Source organism: Pistacia vera, unplaced genomic scaffold (genome assembly GCF_008641045.1).
Source record: "Pistacia vera cultivar Batoury unplaced genomic scaffold, PisVer_v2 Contig195, whole genome shotgun sequence".
Taxonomy (NCBI): domain Eukaryota; kingdom Viridiplantae; phylum Streptophyta; class Magnoliopsida; order Sapindales; family Anacardiaceae; genus Pistacia; species Pistacia vera.
In genome coordinates this window covers 491506-511355 of record NW_022195996.1, presented here as the reverse complement: position 1 = coordinate 511355, position 19850 = coordinate 491506, and the positions used below count along the sequence as shown (strand labels likewise).

General features: G+C 36.0%; 3 protein-coding genes and 1 pseudogene across 5 annotated transcripts; 1 reads left to right on the top strand and 3 right to left on the bottom strand.

The window, feature by feature from the left end:
• Window positions 1-2828: 2828 nt before the first annotated feature.
• On the top strand, window positions 2829-9166 carry LOC116127783 (RNA polymerase I-specific transcription initiation factor RRN3). 2 transcript variants are annotated; one of them, XM_031413437.1, is made up of 16 exons: window positions 2829-2961; window positions 3239-3351; window positions 3479-3547; window positions 3631-3702; window positions 3792-3863; window positions 3950-4183; window positions 4768-4884; window positions 4976-5068; window positions 5502-5627; window positions 5721-5789; window positions 5986-6092; window positions 6871-6954; window positions 7666-7753; window positions 8008-8127; window positions 8233-8417; window positions 8758-9166. In XM_031413437.1, the coding sequence occupies exons 2-16, from the start codon at window positions 3256-3258 to the stop codon at window positions 8987-8989; spliced, it is 1764 nt and encodes a 587-aa protein (XP_031269297.1). In that variant the 5' UTR covers window positions 2829-2961; window positions 3239-3255; the 3' UTR covers window positions 8990-9166. The 2 variants fall into 2 exon arrangements, with proteins under 2 accessions (XP_031269297.1, XP_031269296.1); XM_031413436.1 differs by lacking the exons at window positions 2829-2961; window positions 3239-3351; window positions 4768-4884 and having other exon boundaries at window positions 3469-3547.
• Window positions 9167-9850: 684 nt separating this feature from the next.
• LOC116127796 (AT-hook motif nuclear-localized protein 10-like) lies at window positions 9851-11785 on the bottom strand. Of its 2 annotated transcripts, XM_031413457.1 has the most exons (4): window positions 11657-11785; window positions 10807-11006; window positions 10361-10610; window positions 9851-10006 (listed from the first exon to the last, which is right to left on the bottom strand). In XM_031413457.1, exons 2-3 carry the CDS (start codon window positions 10972-10974, stop codon window positions 10377-10379), a joined length of 402 nt encoding a protein of 133 aa, XP_031269317.1. In that variant the 5' UTR covers window positions 10975-11006; window positions 11657-11785; the 3' UTR covers window positions 9851-10006; window positions 10361-10376. The 2 variants fall into 2 exon arrangements, with proteins under 2 accessions (XP_031269317.1, XP_031269316.1); XM_031413456.1 differs by lacking the exon at window positions 9851-10006 and having other exon boundaries at window positions 10016-10610.
• Window positions 11786-14551: 2766 nt separating this feature from the next.
• Window positions 14552-15323, bottom strand: LOC116127742 (annotated as a pseudogene).
• Window positions 15256-19815, bottom strand: LOC116127782 (trafficking protein particle complex subunit 11-like). Its single transcript, XM_031413435.1, is given in 8 exon segments — window positions 15256-15460; window positions 15463-16002; window positions 16484-17319; window positions 17406-17572; window positions 18331-18672; window positions 18781-18861; window positions 19039-19162; window positions 19256-19815. Coding segments are annotated over 8 exon segments (2745 nt in total). The 5' UTR covers window positions 19807-19815; the 3' UTR covers window positions 15256-15356.
• Between the last annotated feature and the right edge of the window lie 35 nt (window positions 19816-19850).

The window sequence follows — 19850 nt, the reverse complement described above, 5'->3', positions numbered from 1 at the left end:
AGGGACAGTGCAGCCAAATCTCCCCGCTTGTCGACGTCCATCTGACCAAGTCCTCACCTATTTCCTGTACAACCAAAAGGAAAACAACGGAGTGAGCACAAAGATGCCCAGTAAGTAAAAAGTCTCTTACGCTATCATCCTGTGCATTACTACAATTCTCTTTGTATTCTTATCAAATTTCTAATTCAAATTCTCATTTTTTTCTTTCTTTTCTTTATATCTTTCTTTTTCTCAATTCATAACGCCTTTCTCATGGCGGAAACCGCTCCCTCTCTTCATAGCGGTTTACGTGTATTCCGTCTCCATGGCAGAGTCGTCTTTCTCATAACGGATCACATGCATTCCGCTCTCTCATGGCGGAGATCGCTCCTTATAGCGATTTACACGCATTCCGTTCTCTCATGGCGGAGACGTTCTTTTCATAACGGTTTACATGAGGGTAACTCTATACTCACGAGTTCCCATCGTACAACCTAGTTTCTTTTATTTTTCTATAGCACTTAAGAATCATTATCTTCTAGTGCTAGTTCTTTCTTTTCTCTTTACAAGAGAATTTTCTTTTCTTTATCTTATCATAGAGTGTTTCTTTTCATTTCTCATATTCTTCTTATGGAATACTCAATTAAACTATGCATATGGATGACTCATGCCTAAAATCTTCTTATATGCATTCATGACATGCAATAGCTACGTTGCATAAGGTAAGGTTCCTAATTCTACTTATTCTTTTTAGGCATTTCATCAAAAAATATGTGTGCATACATAAACTCTATTCTAACTTTAATCATATTCTTTCTTAACCGTCCAAAATTGGAGTTCAACTCCTTTAAATCATCACACATCCTGCAAAGAGAAACACACTCAAAAATTCCTCTCAATTACTTCTAATCTACACCATACTCTACCAAAATTTCACAACACAATCACCCTCCTCATGGTGGAAAATCCTCATATAACAACATTGAACCCATTCATGAATTCATCAACTCATTTCAACATAAATAATTCAAGGATTAATCATAGATCTAAAACTCTACACATCATTCAATCAAGTAAATCACAACTTAGATGAATTAACTACCTTGGACACAGTAGAACCCACTTAAACTCTCCACTCTTGATGGTTAAAACTTTCTCTTAACCTTCAATACAAAACTTAATAAGGATTCATTCTTTCAACAAATGAAAATTTGCTTCTAGAGTAAGGAATCTTACCTTTAGTACTTAGGATCAATTTTTAACAAATTCTAGTCAAAAGCTCTTCAAGAATCCTGGAGATCTTGGATGAAAAATTGAGAGAAATAGGGGATGAAAGAGGCGGTGGTGAGAAAACAAAATGAAGGGGTTTCTAAAGCTACCCTTAATATACATATTTTTCTCCACTCTTTCCCAAAATACCCTTACTCACTCTTTGAAATTCCATTAAGAACTTTCATTCTTTGCAAACACAACCCCAATCAAACATTCTCCATGAATTTCTTACAATTCACTCCCCATTTCTTGCTAAAAGGTAGAATGGTCATTGAGTCTCAAAAGAAAGAAAATCTCAAAAACTCAAGGGAAACATTCAGCTGAGTCTTCGCCGCGGCGAAGCTATTTTCTTCGCCTCGGCGAAAACTCACAGAGGGCCCGGGTTGAAGCACTCCCTCTTCGCCGCGGCGACAAAACTTCTTCGCCCGGCGAAGACATATACCCTAAAATTTGCTAAATCATACTAACCTTCAAGAAAAACACCTCAACCAAACCAATACACCTTTTCATCCAAGGATAAACCAAACAATAATAACAACATACAGACTCAACTAAGGATAAATCGATAAACATTCGAACCATTCATCAAATCTTAACTACGTACCTCAAGTGGGGTGTTACAATTGTTAATGAAAACATACAAAGAGAACGATCACTCAAGAGTAAGGAATTCTTAGAGAATAAGAAGCCAATCTCTTTCTAGTACAGTTTCTCTATTTTTTCTGTATCAGTGTCATCTAACCTTCTCTTCGAGGAGGAGAACTGCTTATTTATACTATTTTCAACTCAATGTAATGAGTGTTTTGTAAGTTGTCTGAAGATCTTCCTTATCTTGATTTGTGAAGATCTTTCATCCATATCCTCAAATTTAATGAAATGATTTGTGAAATCTTTCTTAATATCCTCAAATTTAATGAAGTTGAGAAAGTACACAGAATCTTCTTAGGCGTTTAGGTTTAGACAACTAATGTTGTTTTATCCTTAAGTGTCTGCTTAATCCTGATGGTGGTGATGTCTGCTAAGTCGTGATTGGTGGTGATGATACCAGCAATATTTTGGCATAACATACTTTGAAATATTAGGAAATAGTTAACTTGGTAATTTCTCTACCAAATATTTCAATTTCTATCACTCTGGTTTATGTTGCACGATTGATGTAGATATAAAGAGATGGCGGTAAAATTGGGCACTGTCTTCCAAAGGTCGACACAGATTAGGGCTTGTTTAGGAAAGGTTGATAACGGATTGACCTTTTCACCCTTATTAAAAGTAAAAATAATCATATAAATCCAAAGTAATCATTCATTAATACGAGATTATGAAAAGATATTTGGTTTTCCAAGGGTATAGTTTAATGACGTAAATGCCCTTTGGCTTTAATTGTTAAGTTTAATGTTTGGAATTAAAAATGTAATTCAGCCACATCAAGGTTTTTCAAATCTAATAGAATACAGATACTCCATTATGGCTTAGGAGAAACAAATCGGGTATGAAAGAAATTAGAGGTAACGAAGAGTCCTTAATAATAAATATACGAAGTTGAGTACTACTGTACTAGGTATAAAAGGCCACCACTTTTATGCCAAACCTCGCTCGGTGTTTTCATTCTTCTCTGCACCCAGCCGACGGGAAGAAGAAAAGCTTCCTCATTCACTAGACGTCTCTTTTGCACACGGCGTCTTTTACCTCTCCCGGGCTTCAATAATTCTTGTAAGTTAGTTCATTTATTTATTTTAATTCCATTTCCTTCTTTTCATGATGCTGTTTTCACTCTTTCTTTCTTCTTATTTTTTATTTTTTTACTTAAAATATTCTGAATTCAATTTATTTACTTACCATGATTTGGTACAATTATGTCTTTGTTTACTTAATTTCATCATTATCATTATAATTTCTCCTTCTTGTCTATGTCGTCATCGCTTTGTGGTTTAAGGTAATATTTGTTGAGCAAATTTTTTTTAAAAAATTTTTTTTTTTTATTTTGTAGCGTCCGACTTTGGGACGATGGGAATGGAGGTACAAAATGAGATGGAGAGTTTTAATGTTAGCGAGTCTGAAGTAGTCCACCATGTAAGGGAAGCTCTTACAGCTGTGCCCTCGGTAAGCATTCTGGCTTTATGCTCAATTATTTTCACTATGAAAGATATCCTTCTTCTATGTATTGGCCTGGATTCATCATTCCGCTTGTTAATTGCTTTTACAATAAGCATAATTTGTTTTGGAACAGGGTTGTAGCGACAATTATAACCTACTTGTTGCTATTATGCACCAGCCTAACCATAGGGCTCTGCTTGAGGTACATCCACACCCTTCAATTAGTTCATGGCACTGTTTTTCTCATCATGGATGTCTTAAATACCCTTTTTACGCTAATTGCAGACAAGTTTGAAGGCACTATCTAGAGCAGTTTCTTCGTTGGACATTGTTCACCATGAGTCCCTTCTCACTTCTGTAAGTTGTTACTGGATTTCTGTGTTTTTTCTTGTTTGTTTGGCATTATAAGAGTTGTTATTATCTTTTTTATGGTGAATGTTCTTCAGATTTTTCAAATCAACATCTGGAACTTTGAACCTGGTGAGATGGATGCCATGATAGCCCTGATTATATCCTTGGTATGTGAGTTGAAATCACCTTTCTTTCAAATTTTCAGACACCTATTACAAATTTTATGATTATTTTTATTTTTGTGATATTCCAGGCTTCTTCAGATGGAAAATATGTTGATTCGTGTTTAACCATGCTTGTCAACAATTTCACACCCCCATCCAGTACTTTATTGTTGCAGCCGTGGGGTATTGAAATAAAGAAACAAGTTATTTCTCGGGTGCATGAAGCCTTTGAAAATATTACTAAGGTGGTACCCCTGGCCCCGTTGAGATTATTGCCCATAGTTTTACAGAGAATGCCAACAGTCCGTAATAAGGATGATCGTGTAAGTTTAAATGACTTCTCAATTGGCATTTGTTTTTTTCTCAATTAAATATGTTGCTGTTTGGTATAATTATTATTTTGGATTTTATTGTTGATATAGATTCATGCATGTAGAATCTTTGTTGTATACTTCTCTTGTCACACCGGTTTTTCATTTGGATGCATCAAAATGCAACTCAAAATGCCTCCGTGGTATCATACGTGTTTGTATGAGTTGCTTCAACAGTCTTGCTCACAGAGTCCATCGTAAAGTGGTGTCGTGATCATATGACATACTTTATGCACGTATTTGTTCATCTTTGGTCATTTTCGCTTATGTTATTCTACTTGAATTAGTTCTGGGGTTGTCTGATGTGCACATCTTTCTGAGTTACATTTGGCCAGCTTGAAGTGGGCAAATTTGAACTCTTTACCTAAGTTGACAATTATGTTTGAATTTGCTGTTCTTATATCGTACTCGAATGCTGTCAGTAGTCGTAATCACTGTGAATTATACTTTAAGTACTGTTGTGTGTTGCTATCACAAGTTGTCTACTTATCAATATTGTCTCTAAAATGTCTTCCATCCTTCTGTGTTTTTTTCAGTTGAAGATGATTGTAATATATGTGGAAAACATGCTAAAGTTGGAGAGTGGTGAATTGGGGGAACTTGTAAGAAATTCAATGCTAACAGCACTGGTGGATAGGCTGATAGATTTGGATGTAAGTCAGATGAAATTACCTTGTGAAACTGTTGTTGGAACATGCTTTTTGCAGTTATATGTAAGATCTTATGTAATGGAGCTTCTTATAGGTGGAGATTGGATGGGATGATGATTTGCATGATGAATCTGGTAAAGACATATTTGAAATGGACTTGGAAGGTGTGGAACAAGACGGCGATGAGGTACAATCTGTGAATTTCCTTTTAGGCAGAGTTCCTTATTTTCCTGTGAGCATCTCAAATAGGTTCTTGGGATAGGTTATTGTGTTCTGCTGAAGTTTCTGCAAAAGAGTTGGAAGCATAAAATTCTGTCTTGTAAAGTAAATATAGTTGAAGATTTAAGGATGGATTATATGAACCCATAGAAGTACCCTTCACACTGGTTTTTCAAAGTGTATTCATTAGTAGAAGTTTTGAAATGATTTTTCTCATCTACTCTCAACAAAGTTTTTGGTCTGTGCACTTAGAAAATGGTTGGGACTTTATTGAGTGCATAGAGCCTCACCCATTTGATAAATCTCTTTCTTGATGGAAAATAATTGCTTAGGCAGTTGGTTTATGTTTCTATGTCATGTGGAAATAACCTTTTCTTAAACTAATGTGAATTTTTGTACAGCTTCCAGAAGGATCCTTAAGTAAGAAGAGTTCACGTGAAAAGCTAATTGCTGAATTATTAGATAGCTTGATGGAGCTAACTTTTGAGCATCTTGAATCCTGTAAAGGTGATGGTCGTTGGATTAAGGTATTTTCTGAAGTTATATATTTCTTTTAACTTGCTTTAACTTTACTCTCTGGCTTATGTTCTCTGAAAAGAATCATTAATTGTTTTGGTTAGGTATTTGATATTCTTCTCCAGTCATTCCAGATAACTGTTCTGAATGCATACAAGTCGAAATTTGCTCAGGTAATGTATGAGTTGTCCTCATATTGTACTTATTGTCTATATAAATATGCATATATTGGTGCTTTATTTCAAATATTTCCCATCGTTAATTGTATGAATTTTGTTGAACACTGCAGTTTCTTTTTCGTTTTTTGTATTATAGCATGGATTCACTGGTTGTTCTGCTCTTGAGGACTCTGTTATTTTATGATTGCAGTTTGTGATGTTTTATGCATGTGCACTAGATCCTGAAAATTGCGGGGTGAGATTTAGCACAATGTTGGCAGATATATTTGCTAGTGGTGTCCACTCTCAAATTACCAGGTAACATTGATTCTTATTTTGGCTAAAAAGAATATGTTGCTTGCTATTAACTCTCCCGCCTAACATCCTGTTGATTGTTTGACTCTGATTTTTTGCTAGTAAAGAATCAGTTTTTATTTTATTTTATTTATTTGCAAGATTGTTCATGTTCTCTATATTACATTAGACTTTGATTTATATGCTATGGGTCCTACAGACTGCAGTTGGTGCAGCCATTCTTTGGAAATGTGAAATGCTGGGCACTTAATAGCATAATAGGGTTTGGACATGTTAATTGTGAAACAAGACTTATACACAATCTTGTATGCCATGATCAAAGGTTTCCCGGCTATTATTGTATTTTGTTTTGATCTCCATGCCAAATATACAGTTGGATATTTTTTTGTCTTTTTGGTGTCTGCGTTTTCTAATATTGCTTTCCCTAAAATGGTAGTCTATTGCCTAGTTTAACGGAAAAATGTTAAATGATTTAAAAAACAATGCCGCCTCCTCTATCCAACTATTATCTTGCTCATCTTCCTTCCCCTGGTAATTAAATATTTCCTGCTTTCATGGATTTAAACAAGATAGGTGACATCAATAGCTAATGTAGACTTTTGCATTTTGAAAGTTTACTACGAGCTCCAGTGTTCTTGTTGTATGTGTATCTGAGCTTATGTTATACACATGTATTATGTATTACTGCAAATTAGAAATTCCTTGAAATGCCGTGTCATAGTTTATGATATTGTCTTTGGCATGCTTTGTCTTAAGTTATTTTTTCTTCTACTATATGCAGGATGAGTGCTGTGTCTTATCTTGCTAGTTTCTTGTCTCGTGCAAAGTTTTTGTCAGCTTCTATCGTCATTAGCTTGTTAAAAAGGTATGAGTATAGATCTTGTATTGTATAATATAATTTATTATTAAATTGCTGTTGAAAAAAATTACATGGTTAGTGGTGTGCACTGGTTTTTTTCAGTTTTTGAAAGATTTCTGAACCAAGTTTTTATCATTAACAGAGATACAGGAAATTGAAAAATGGATTTGAATAACTAAATTGACTGGCTGACACCGAAATTATGTCTCTATTTCAAATGAGAGGAAATAAAATTAATTTTCTATTAAAATCATTTTATGTTGAACTCAGCATCTCTCGAATTAAAGTGAGAAATGAGTTCATCTATCTTAATCTGGGATTGGATGAGTCGTTGAGTTGACAATATTAACATTTTATTTTTGACTTCAGACCTTAACCATGGATTTAAATAAATGAAAATTTTCTATTGTGCTCCATTTTAAGTCAAGAATTTTAGGCCAAGATATCTTAACCGTATATGTCAATATATTTAACAACATTGTATAATATTGTACTTATATTACGTCATTAGTTTTTAGTGGTGTATAGGCTTAACTGGCCTGGTTTGTATCTTATGGGTGGCTCTGCATATGAAACTGAAACCAGAATATGATCAGTTCTACATTGTTTGAGCTAAGAATTGCATGTCTAGAAATCTGAACTGAGCAAAATAGGTCAGTTCGGTTGGTTTGCTTAAAGAATTAAATGTTGATTTTAGATTAAATTTGGTATTTTCAGGTTGGTGGATTGGTGTTTGGAGTATTGCAATATCCATGGTGGCGACATTAACCCAAAAGCACATAGAGTATTTTATTCAGGATGCCAGGTAAGTGCTGCTTTGGTAGTAAGCTAAATTTAATATTTCTTTGGAAAGGAATATTGCTGTGTTAACTGATTAACATGGAAATTTTCATACTGCTTAAAAAAACTTAATCCTCTTTTCCTATGATTCTGCTTTTTTATTGATTTGTTTTATGTTGGTGTACTATCATTGCCAAATTATGTTTGGTTTTGTGTTACATTTAACTAAATTGAATCAATTGCTGAACCGGAGTGTTGATGGTTAATTCTGCACCACAGGCCATTATATATGTGCTCTGCTTTCGAATGAGATCAATAATGGATGTTCCTCGGCTCAAATCTCAGCTTCTTCTCATGCCACTAGAGACAATTCTGAAGCATGAATTGAACCCACTCAAGGTCAGTGTTTTTTCAGGCCATTTGCAAGGAAATAGTTGATAGAATTCCCAGCCTATTATATCTTTATGTTTTTTCTGACTATTGTTAATTACTTTATATTCACAGGTATGCCTTCCGTCAGTAGTGTCAGAGTTTCTCAAACAGTCTAAAGCAGCTCATCTGTTCACTGTCTCTAAAACCTTCGTCTTTAATGATCTTCTGGAGTCAGAACTCTCTAGGGCATTTGGTGGCCTGGAAAGGCTGGACATGTTCTTTCCATTTGACCCATGTTTGCTGAAGAAATGTGACAGGTATGAATAGATGGGTATCATTGAGGTTCACATGCTGCATGAATATAAATTTTCTGGCTTTTGTTTCTTTGAGTGACTGCTTCCATAAATGAGGCTAGGGAACAATGACCAAAGTGTCTGCCCTTGAGATTCTAAAAGCAGCAGTCAAAGTTGCTGCTGCCTCTTATGTTTGCTGGACTCTTCGTAGTGATAGTGACTAAACTTTGTTTTCTGAACAACATCAACTTGTTACTTTATTCATTCGTCTTTTCTACGTTGTCAAGAGAGTGAAGTTAGTTAGCATTCTTGTTGGTATATATAATACTAATTGACCAATTTCTTGTGCTTTTTGTTTCTAAAGTTATATCCGTCCAAATTTTGTGTACTGGACAATGGTTAGAACCACGTATCATGATGACGAAGTGGACAGTAGTGAAGAAGATGTTGATGAAGATTTTGTGGATGCAAATGGGGACGATGGGATGGGAAGGAGCGAAGACGAGGAGGATCCTGGTGATGATGAATTTGACTATAGTGCATTGAACAAAATGTCCATAACACCTAAGAACTGTGTTGGTTTGATGGTCAAATAGGGTTTTGTGCTGATAGTTTAGGGTCAAAAAGTGACCTATTATTTTTGCAGAAGCACATGGTATGGCAATTGAAATGAGGGGGTTTGTGCTTATAGTTTTGATGGTATTTGTATCCTAAGTTAATTATTCATCTTTGTTGTAAAAATTAATTGAAAAGTTGATATATTTTTTCACTGATACGCCCTTGTCGTAAAGGTTCATCAATGCCAATGAAAATGTTATATAGATTTATTTATCAACTATCATTCTTTATATTGTTTCAGTGACAACAATTTGCGTCTTTTTTAAGTGTCAGAGAAAGCAAATTAGCGAAGCCAAACCTTTGTTTTCATGTAAAAGTAAAACGATGGCATTAAGATTTAAGATAGACCAAGATACTGAATCAAATTGTATGCGTCTTAAAGTAACATTCATGATTTTTTTTTGACATATAAATTATCTTACAAGTCTCAACTCAAGACATTTATTCCCATTATTTTTGTATACTAGACTTAGTCAAATTAAATATTCATAAAGTGCAGGGTAATTGTGACTTCATGTGCTGTGCCAGAAAGGTAGGCTCAATTTTTAACATACTATCAATCTATCATATAATATTTGTTTCTATCATCAACAGAAGGGGTAATTATATTACTTATTACATGCTACTAATAAACAATTCAAATTAACTTTTATGTTAAGGCCATAAGACAAATATAATAAACATGATTTACCAAACAAAAAATGGACAGATGAACATAAATAAACCTCTAATTCTATAATCACCTAAAACCCAACCTAGCTAACTCTTTCTTCTACGTTATAACCCACCTCGAGGGGAGGCCTCTACTACTACTACTACTACTACTACTACTAGTAGTTTCTACCCTAGTTTTTGCAATCCAGCCATGGTGTTTGACCTGGAATATCAGTACAATCTCCAACTAAACTCAGCATTAAGTCATAAATTACATTACATATTTAATCACCCTACTTTCAGAAATCCAAAACATGTCTTCAGTCATGCAAAACCAACAANCTAATAAACAATTCAAATTAACTTTTATGTTAAGGCCATAAGACAAATATAATAAACATGATTTACCAAACAAAAAATGGACAGATGAACATAAATAAACCTCTAATTCTATAATCACCTAAAACCCAACCTAGCTAACTCTTTCTTCTACGTTATAACCCACCTCGAGGGGAGGCCTCTACTACTACTAGTAGTTTCTACCCTAGTTTTTGCAATCCAGCCATGGTGTTTGACCTGGAATATCAGTACAATCTCCAACTAAAGTCAGCATTAAGTCATAAATTACATTACATATTTAATCACCCTACTTTCAGAAATCCAAAACATGTCTTCAGTCATGCAAAACCAACAACCCTAAACTCTTTATCTTTATTTCCAACTAATATTTGGTATTCCTGCTGGATTACTGTTACTGCAACCTCCAGTGCTTTGATTTAGAGGGCTTCCACCCCCACCAGATGATTCACTAAAGTTTCCACGTGATGGTGGACTTCCAACTCCTGATGCTCCTCCCACATGTTTTGGCATAGAAGACAATGGTTCTACTTGTATCCCTGACTTTGAATCCTTCCAACCTTCTGCCAAGAAACTACCAACAATAACCTGCCATGGTACCACACTTAAAAATCAGTTTCAGATGCTCTCTACCATTACTGTGCACTTGCAGCAATTTATTTTAGAGGATTAAGGTCTTGTATCTAACACTGTCATAAACATGCTTTAATATTCTTTCGCTCACAAATACAGTAAATTGTATCTAACGTTGGAAAGATCCATATGATCTAATAGTAAAAGAAACCTGAACAGGGGAGGCTGCAGTTAGAAGCCCTGCCACACCACCACCAAGAACACGACCATCTGGCCCGGCGAGGGACACACTCAAACCACCTGTTCTGCTTCGTTGACCGCCGCTCTCAGAGAGGAGAATTGAACCAGAAAGAGACAAGATCTCAAATCGGCCCTGCATGAGTAAGAGGGAGTATTGGAGAGCCTTGTGTGCTAAAAAAAATTAAAAAAAAAAAAAACTTGTTCAATGATAAAATTCAATTCATAAATTTACAATTATTTATCAGCTTTAGTGATTGGAAGATTGCCAGGTTATGAGCATGACTTCATGTTGTTCAAGACTAAAAGACTAATCTCACAAATCCAAGACTGCAGTCAAAATCATAGTCCATGTGCATATTAGAAACAATTTAACCTAGAGCACAAATTGGAAAGGACTGTCTGGAGTTCATCAAAACTTGAACAATAAGCAAATCCTATGTGCAGGAAGATCCATGTGACAGCGAAGCAATTGATCAATAAGGAACATGAGACATGCTATTGAGATTTGTTTGAATATTTATGATGAGATAATCTTTGTTAGAATGGGTGTGTACTATGTAATCCATCATTGTGGTGACTGATGATAGCTCCTCATGAGATTGGTATCTAACAAGTTATCTTTTTTTTTTTTTTTGGGTAAGTATCTAAATCAAGATTTGCCTTTATGTATTCCATTTAAAATTATTAATTTATCACTTTTTTTGTCTTTTCAAATTGATAAATTCTGGACATAAGACCTTTCTCTAGCCACCTTTCCCTTGAATGTGCTAAAGCTCAAGGGACACAAATATAAAACATATAGTAATTTGATTTTAACTAACCTCATAAGTCACAGTTCCCACCAGATGTCATTGCTTGACGAAGTGTTACATTAGATATAGCACCATTTGCAGACAAAATGCAGACAGCTCGTGGGCCATTTTGGAAAAATGACATCACTTTTGCCAATACATCCTGAAAAGTAAGTTACAAAAAAAAAAAAAAATTAATCTTCCAGGCAAAATAAAAGATTCGACTGAACTTAAACTGCAAAGATTACACTTCAGAAACGGAAGAAAGTGAGAAAGCTAGGACATATTCTTACCAATTACACTAGTACTATATATAAGCTAAACAAATCATACTTTTAACCATCGACATACATCTGTATATATGTTCCAAAAGTAAACCATCGCACTAAACCATGTATTAAATTAAAAGCTGGCCTCCATCATTTAATTAATCAAACAGTATCGCTAACTGCATACATAGACACAAGCAAGCATGACTAGATGAGACATCTGTGCCAATTAACTATCTGGAGGACAATCTTTCATATATACTTGAATTTCTGTATAAATTTTTGTACAACAAAAGAATATCTCATCAGGAATTACACATATGAACGTACAGACTACATTAAATTGATTTATCAAGAACCCTAAAAGGGAAATTGGAAAACTGCAAAGATACCTCTCCACTTGCACAGTGATAACATGAGTGTAAATCCACCCTGCTGAGCTGAAAAAATAAATAAAATTGGAGTAAAATCCACATTTGCACCTGTGGTTTTATTACAAGTCTATAGGATAAAGACCAATGCAGTAGATAGTAAGTTTGCCCGCAATTGGTAAATTACAGAGAATCAAACATAATTTTAATCCTCTTTTATTCATCAGGATTTTCTTTATGTAGGGTAATAATTAAACAATAACAAAATTTTATGAATTTTTTTTAACCCCTAAAAATAAATAAACAAGTAGAATTAGGAAAGGATAACCCTCTTTTGCCAAGCATATAATAGTAAAAAACAATTTTTTTTTTTGTTTTGTTTTTTTTTTTTTGAAAAGAAATGCAATTGAGAAATTCTTCCTGAACAATGAAATTAGAAAATCAACAGGAAAAATAAAATAAATAATAAATACAGCAAGGGCATAAAAGTCAGCGCAGCAAAGAGAAAGAAGGACCAAGGTAATACACATGGATAAACAAACAATAAACAAATATTGATATCATAAAATATATGGAAAGAAATAAAATAAAAAAAGAAAGTAGTAGTTAGCAAGTGTTACCAAAGCCAGCAGAGTGTTTGCGTGAAGAAGTGGACCGGAGGCCTCTCTGGGTTTTTTGTTGGAATTAGAAAGAGATGCTACTTACTGCAACTGCCACCGCGGAAGGAGTAGTGTCAGTTGAGCCACCAATACCATTATTAATACTATTATTATTATTATATTATTGTTATTGTTATGGTGGTGTTATAGTACATCAGGACCGTACTTTCTAGGGCGACCACGTTTTCCTCTTCCCCGCCTCAATCGAACCGCTAACGCTAAGACTATTAACTGGTGCTTGGTGATGATCTGTTGTTGATGTTGTGTTGATGAAGGAAGATATCTCCAGTTGGAGTTTGTTGTGGATTGTTGAAAGCATCAGTTGGCATGACTGGCTTGTAAACAGAGCGCCGTCCCCTAAACGCTAAGCGCATGTTCATATCTTCACCTTCTTCTCTATCTGCATTATAATTAGTATATTTAGAATCGAAACCCTAATTGATAAAATTTGACACCATGTTACGCGAAACAAAAGAAAACAAAGGAATTGAAGAAAAATAAAGTTACCTGAGTACATGAAGGATGATTGTGGGTTCGAGAGAAGATGGGATTGGCGGGGAGATTTTTTATTTGCAGAATTTTAATAATAAAAAATATGGTTATTTCGTAAAATTGGGGACCAATAAGGGAAATTTTAGTATTATTATGACGTATGAGCCCCTACATCACTTTATTGTATGTCCTTTCCTTTCACATCATCAACCACATCTGTTTCAGGCTTTCAAATCTTTGTTTACAACCTCCTCTCTTTGAGAACCTCCATTTCATCCCACCACCTACATCGAAAATCAATTGGACTTTAATGGTTGTCGGTGTCACATGGCTATGTCTTCATCATCATCATCATAATGCTCAATATTGCCTTCCACTTTGCTTGATGTTCTTATCTTCTTCCAATAACAGCTAGAAAGAGGAACTTGAAACTTCAAGTCAAACTTGAACATACGGTAACAAACATTTAACTATAAAATCAAATCCACTCTAAACCCACTCAATCAAGTTCAATCTGTTCCCATTCCAACTGACAGCGACCCAGAGTTCAATGAACAGTTTTTCCCATAATGGTACCAGTTTAACACATCTTGTTGTTAACACTCCTGTTAAGTTAATATTTGGCCAAAAATTAAACTGGTTTCAGATAAGAACAAAGTGAATAATCTAATGGAACCTTAAATCAAAGAAAGACATTGTAAGGTAGACTATGCCAACACCTATTTGCTCTCCTTTACCTCTCCAGTTGACTCGTATTCGCCTCTTTATCATTTTCTTAAATATCTTTTCTTTTTCAATTAATTTATCAACAATATTTTATGATTCAATTTTAAACAAATATTTGTAATGTTTATATATAGACTAATATTTGGTTAAAAAAACAGTATCAAAATCACTTACTAATTCCATTACTACACAAATCATTTGTTTATACACCTATTTACTTGTACAAATTTCCTATCTAGACACTTTCAAACATTTCCATCACTTGCTTCTGATTAATGATTTTCCAACACAACCAAAACTTTCTTATGAATGCAAAACTGTAACTCCTCTAATCGAAAAGCTCCCCCTCTTCAACATGCCATCTACTTCCCTTGTGGCTTCCATGCTGCAGCACCGGGACTGGATTATTCACTGCAGTCGACTCCATTCTTCTCTCACCCACATCATCCATCTTAAATCAGGTTTAGAAGGAAATACAAACACAGATGATGCTGCGTTAGACGGCTGAACTCGGCTGAATATCTCACTGAGCTCACTGTAACTTTAGGCAGTGATTGGGAACCTGAGGCAGTGGCACAGTTTTGTAACTGAGGATGTGCTCAGATTTTGGAAAATGGAAACCGTATCATTGTGAGACCCAGACACACAAAACTTTGTGAATCTGCCAAAGAGAACTTGACCTCTTGAAGCAACGTCTGGTTCGAATTTTAACCAAGTATGTGAAGGATCTCCGAGGATGGCATAGGGGACACTCCAAACTTACAACCAATGGTGATACCTCCACTTCTACATCAGGTAATTTATTCTACTCACAACCGAAGCTTCTTGTCTGTTAAACTTGAAGGATCACACTCTCAGAGTCCCTTCTCCATCTCAGACACACTTTTCCCAGCCTGCACATGAAGAAACACCCTGGGAACTACAGTAAATACTTCTTGAACTCTTCACCTGGCACAGAAGGGCTGGCTTAAAAAGTCTTTGCCACCGTCTTGTACAGAACATGAACTTACACTCGCTGTCCTCATTGTCAATAGACTGGATTGTAACTGCAATGGGACCTAGTGCAGTTCTTGGCAGAAACAATAGCAAACTAGTTTCATTCAGGGCAGTGATGCCGATTGCTCAAACCTTGACCGGCTTGATCCTTGAGAGTAACAGGGGTCCCGGCGAAAGGCAGCATAAAGCGATGGCTTATTGCATGGCACTTATTCCTTCAATTTGCAGCTCTTGTGGATGTTGACCTTCTTGCGGCCGACTCATCGCGAAGTGGGTAATAGCCTAAAGACACGAAAAGCATAACTGGTTTGGGTCTGTCACTTGGATTTCTAATTTGCAAGACCATGAGTCTCCATTCTTCAGAAATGGAACAGAAACCAATCCAAAGGATTGCTGAATTTTCTCAATTTTTTCAGAACCCAACTGAGATTCATCTTCCCCTTCTGTCCCAACAATGCCAATAAGCTCAACATGATGACTATCCATAGAGGACGGCTCTGTTTCCCTTGGACTAAACAAACCACCTCCTTTTACGTCCACCAGATTGATCTTTAACTCAGCAGAGTAGATGTCATGGCCTCTGGAGGCCACTGTAACAGGTACCATGAAGCTCTCTCCGATAAAAGCAGGGCCAGAAGCACCTAAATTAAGATCTACCAGTGGCTCTGGTTCTTCAACCTGTATAGCCTTCTGACCGGAGAATGCTATAGCAGGATCCTTGGTTGGAAAAGTTTCCACGCGATCTTCATACTTCCAAAGAGGCAAATCATCCATTGAAGCAGGACTTTCAGCTCTGCAACAGATAGTGAAGTGGGGTCCCATTTTTGCAATTACAGAGACACATTCAAGCTTTCCACTTTTCTCTGGATGAATATAGAAGTTATTTTAGACAAGAAATGGTAAGGGAATGAAAAACAAAATTATTGATGACTCAACTAGCAGTGCAAGGAGAGAAGAAAGGAGATTAGCGAGATTTTAAATGGCAAGCATTGCCTTTGCACCAGGATCATTGGTTAAACTGGCATAGGAAGGATTTGCAATTCCTAATCAGAAGACCATATACTTGCATTAAATGAAGATAATTGGTGCAAGAAAAAAGTATATCTAGCAGCCACCAAACCAAAGTCCTAGTGATTAATGCAAATCAACCAAGGTGGTTAGAGTTTGTTGCATATACAGTATGAGAACTGGGTTTACATCAAATGCACTAATGGTATATCAAAAAATCATGAGGCCTTAATAAAATTTTGACTGCAAACCCCAACAGGATCTGACTCAATCAGATCATGTTAATAGAGGAAATCATGCTTATGCAGGTGAAACAAAAGAGAACAGCTGACATACCAGATTTGACACCATATGTCAACCGCAACCATTTATTTGTGGCAAGTACAAGAGGAGCACTCTCTACTTGATGACCCTGTTCCCCATCAGTCATTGCAGCTAATGAAGGTTTTTGAGCATTCATGATGACAAAATTACACTCAGATTGATTGAACTGAACTTCTAATTGATCGATCTCAACAGTATGGGGTAATTGTGATAGAAGTGACACTGTAATTAATGTGGATACACCAGGCTTAACTATTTGTTCATGAAAAGCAACTGAAGCAAGAAGTACTACTCTAAGGGGACTGACGTGATCAATCTCAAGATGAAGTGGAGTATCTCCTGTTATTTTGATATCATTATCGTCTTCAACTGATGCTGACCCTGCTTCCCTGCTGACAAGCCCAAAAACTTCTTTGTGTATGACTTCTCTCTGTGAGAAACTTGGGGGACCAGCTGGGCTACATTCTTTAAATCTGAAAGGCTTGGCATCGGTACCAGATGATACTGGCAGTGCAGCCATTTCAAGGGAGTATTCAACAAAATCTCTCACAGCGCCTTGTTTCTTAGAGCAGTCTCGCAGGTAACCCAATACCTCCCACAACAAAGTAACCCATCCCTCCTGTCTATATTGACTTGCAACACCATCAAAAAGCTGTTTTGCATTGCTGAAATCCCCCACTGCAAAATACTCAGTTGCCATCTGGAATGCACAAAAGGAACCCATCCTACAGGCTTTGAGATTACCATATGATTCACAAGATTTTTTGAGCAAAGCAATAATTTCAAAGGAATCTTGAAATCGTTTCCCTTCTGCAATAGCGTAGTGGGTGTACTCTTCATCTGTAAGACTGCAAAGAGAGAAAAAGAAAATATAAGATATTGGTTTAAAATAATGAAAACTGTAAATTCAACATATTTGACTTTTAAGACTTACGGTTTCATAGTAGCAGAATCCCCTTGCTCAAGTAATTGAGCAAATTGACCCACATAAAGTGAAGGTACAACGGATTCAGCACTGGTATCAATCTCATTAGAAGTTTCTGACATTGACAGAGCAAGTTCCAAAGATGATCTCTTCTCCTTCAAGTAATTTGCAGCTAACTGTTTCAAGATAAATTGTTGAGATTGAGCTCCATAAAAAGTATAACCTAATTAAAGGAAACAGTTAAATGAACTTCTAGATTAATCACTCTACACAAAGCATGCAGTCAGATGGGCATATACAGTCAAGAAAGTCAAGCATGATGATTCTTGCTAATAATTTGGTAGTCATAGCAAACTGAAGCATTCTTTATGTTGAATGGTTTACCATGCAACGATGCAGAGACATAAAGGTATTGGCATTGGAGGAAAAACATTTTAAATTTTATGCTTTAGCCATGAATAGATCTTTTTGGCAAAGCAGTATGGTAGAATAATATATGGCTGAATCCATTGCACTGAATTGTGTATAATATAAGAGTAAGCAAGAGATTAAGTGATTAATATCACAATTTCAGGCTTTGGAATTGCTGTTAAATCCCAGCAATACTGTCATAAAACACACACACACACACACACACACACACAAAAAGCCCTTAAACACAAGGGATAGTTATCACATCCACAAAAGACTTCCCAATAGCCAACAAAGTAGAAACCTTTACACTTGAATAGTGACACTGATTAAAATCACTACAATACATACATTTTCCTAGGAAGAATTGATCCACAAAAGCAATTTGCATTTACTCTAATTGGAGAGGCAAAGACAACAATAAATACATATAGCATAAGCACCACAAAGAGAGATACGTTATATTTTTAAGCATAATACATATAAAAGCCTAAGATGTTAGGAGGTAAAGATGGCCGCTGACCTGATAATAATAAGATGGATGAAGTTCCCACTCAGTCAAAGGTCTGTCTGTACCGCCTGAAACTAGAGATGAAATGTTTTGAATCGAAACAGAGCTTGTCTCCAGCAATTCACCAAACACCAAAAATTGTCTGCTCATCCATTCCCAGTGAAGGAAGACAACTTCTGGTGCTCCAACAAGCTTTCTGTAAGAATTATTGTGCTGACGGAACCATGTAACTGCTTCTTTGACCTTTCCACCATGCAATAACAAATTTGATATTTTAAAATGCAATTGCTCAGCCACAGTTTTTATCTCGACCAAGCGTTGAATTGGAGGCAACCTTGTTGATGTCCCAATCATCTGTATACAAAATTAAGAAAAGTCTAATGAATTAGAAATATCTATTACAGCTATGAATCGCATAATTTAAATGAAAGAGACAGTATAGTATACAACAATGAAAAATACCTCCCGCAGTATATGATAGGCATCCTCGTATAACCTCAAAGCTTCAGCCCAATCTCTTCGAAACTCTGCATATACAGCAGCCTAGCAATAGAAAATATGTTGATAAGCAATCATCTATCCTAACACGCATTAAATGCAGGAAGAAAAGGAAATTCCTACTTGAGTATCTATCCAAGTAGTTAATATGGAAGAACAAAACACAAGCAACAAAATTAAGCACTGTCAATGAAGTAATGGAAGGAAAGTAAAGATCCATACTTTGAAGCAATGACGAATATTGAAATCAATAGAATTGATGCTCTTCTTTTCGACTCGCGTTTTGATCCTCTTTCCTTCATCTCTGTAATAAGTAATTGCCATTTCTGCAAACGTGCTCCCCAGCCTAAAGAAAAAGCTTCAACCTCAGAGTAATACTAATAACACAAACTTGAAATAAAAAATAAATAAATAAAAGAAGGGCAGCGGAGTGGCATGCCTGTTAAGAGAATGTCGCAATTGAGAAGCATCATTAGGATTGAAAGTAAGAATGTATTTGGCATCTAATTCAGCACGCTTACGGAGAGCAATAAAACGATCTTCATTGATATCATCTCCATCTTTGACGATAATAACAACAAGGAATTTAATGTTCCTGGGACGAATAACGGCCTTGAGGTTGTCGAGATCGGAGCAGACCTGAAGCCACTGGGTGGGATCTCCAGAGACCTGATCGGAAGAAAAAAGAGGGGCAACTACGGAAGGTATTCGAGTGCGATGCTTGATGAGCCAATCTCTTTTGAGAATGCCTCCTTGTTGGGGAGATGAGTCAAGAGGGGGTTTATTGGATTTGGGTAATAAGAGTAATAATTTAGATAAATCAGGTAAGGCTAAGGTGTTGATTGGTGGTTGATGAGAGAGCAAGTGTGTTGAGATGAGATGATGATGCTCTGACCAACCAACCAGTGATACTAAACTCACTGGTGGTGTTCGCCACTCTTCTGGGTATTCTTCCATTTCTTCTCTTCTTCTCTGCTCGATCCCCTCCATCTAAAACTCAAAACTCCTTTTAACCCGTAATTTTGCAGATCCAG

Excerpts from the sequence above, each read along its gene's own strand:
- LOC116127783 (XM_031413437.1), top strand. The coding sequence starts at position 3,256 with ATGGGAATGGAGGTACAAAATGAGATGGAGAGTTTTAATGTTAGCGAG. Across the intron at positions 3,548-3,630 it reads ACCATAGGGCTCTGCTTGAG|ACAAGTTTGAAGGCACTATC; the intron begins GTACATCCACAC and ends CGCTAATTGCAG. Across the intron at positions 3,864-3,949 it reads TAGCCCTGATTATATCCTTG|GCTTCTTCAGATGGAAAATA; the intron begins GTATGTGAGTTG and ends GTGATATTCCAG.
- LOC116127796 (XM_031413457.1), bottom strand. The coding sequence starts at position 10,974 with ATGCAGGGCCGATTTGAGATCTTGTCTCTTTCTGGTTCAATTCTCCTC. Across the intron at positions 10,611-10,806 it reads CTGCAGCCTCCCCTGTTCAG|GTTATTGTTGGTAGTTTCTT; the intron begins GTTTCTTTTACT and ends GTACCATGGCAG.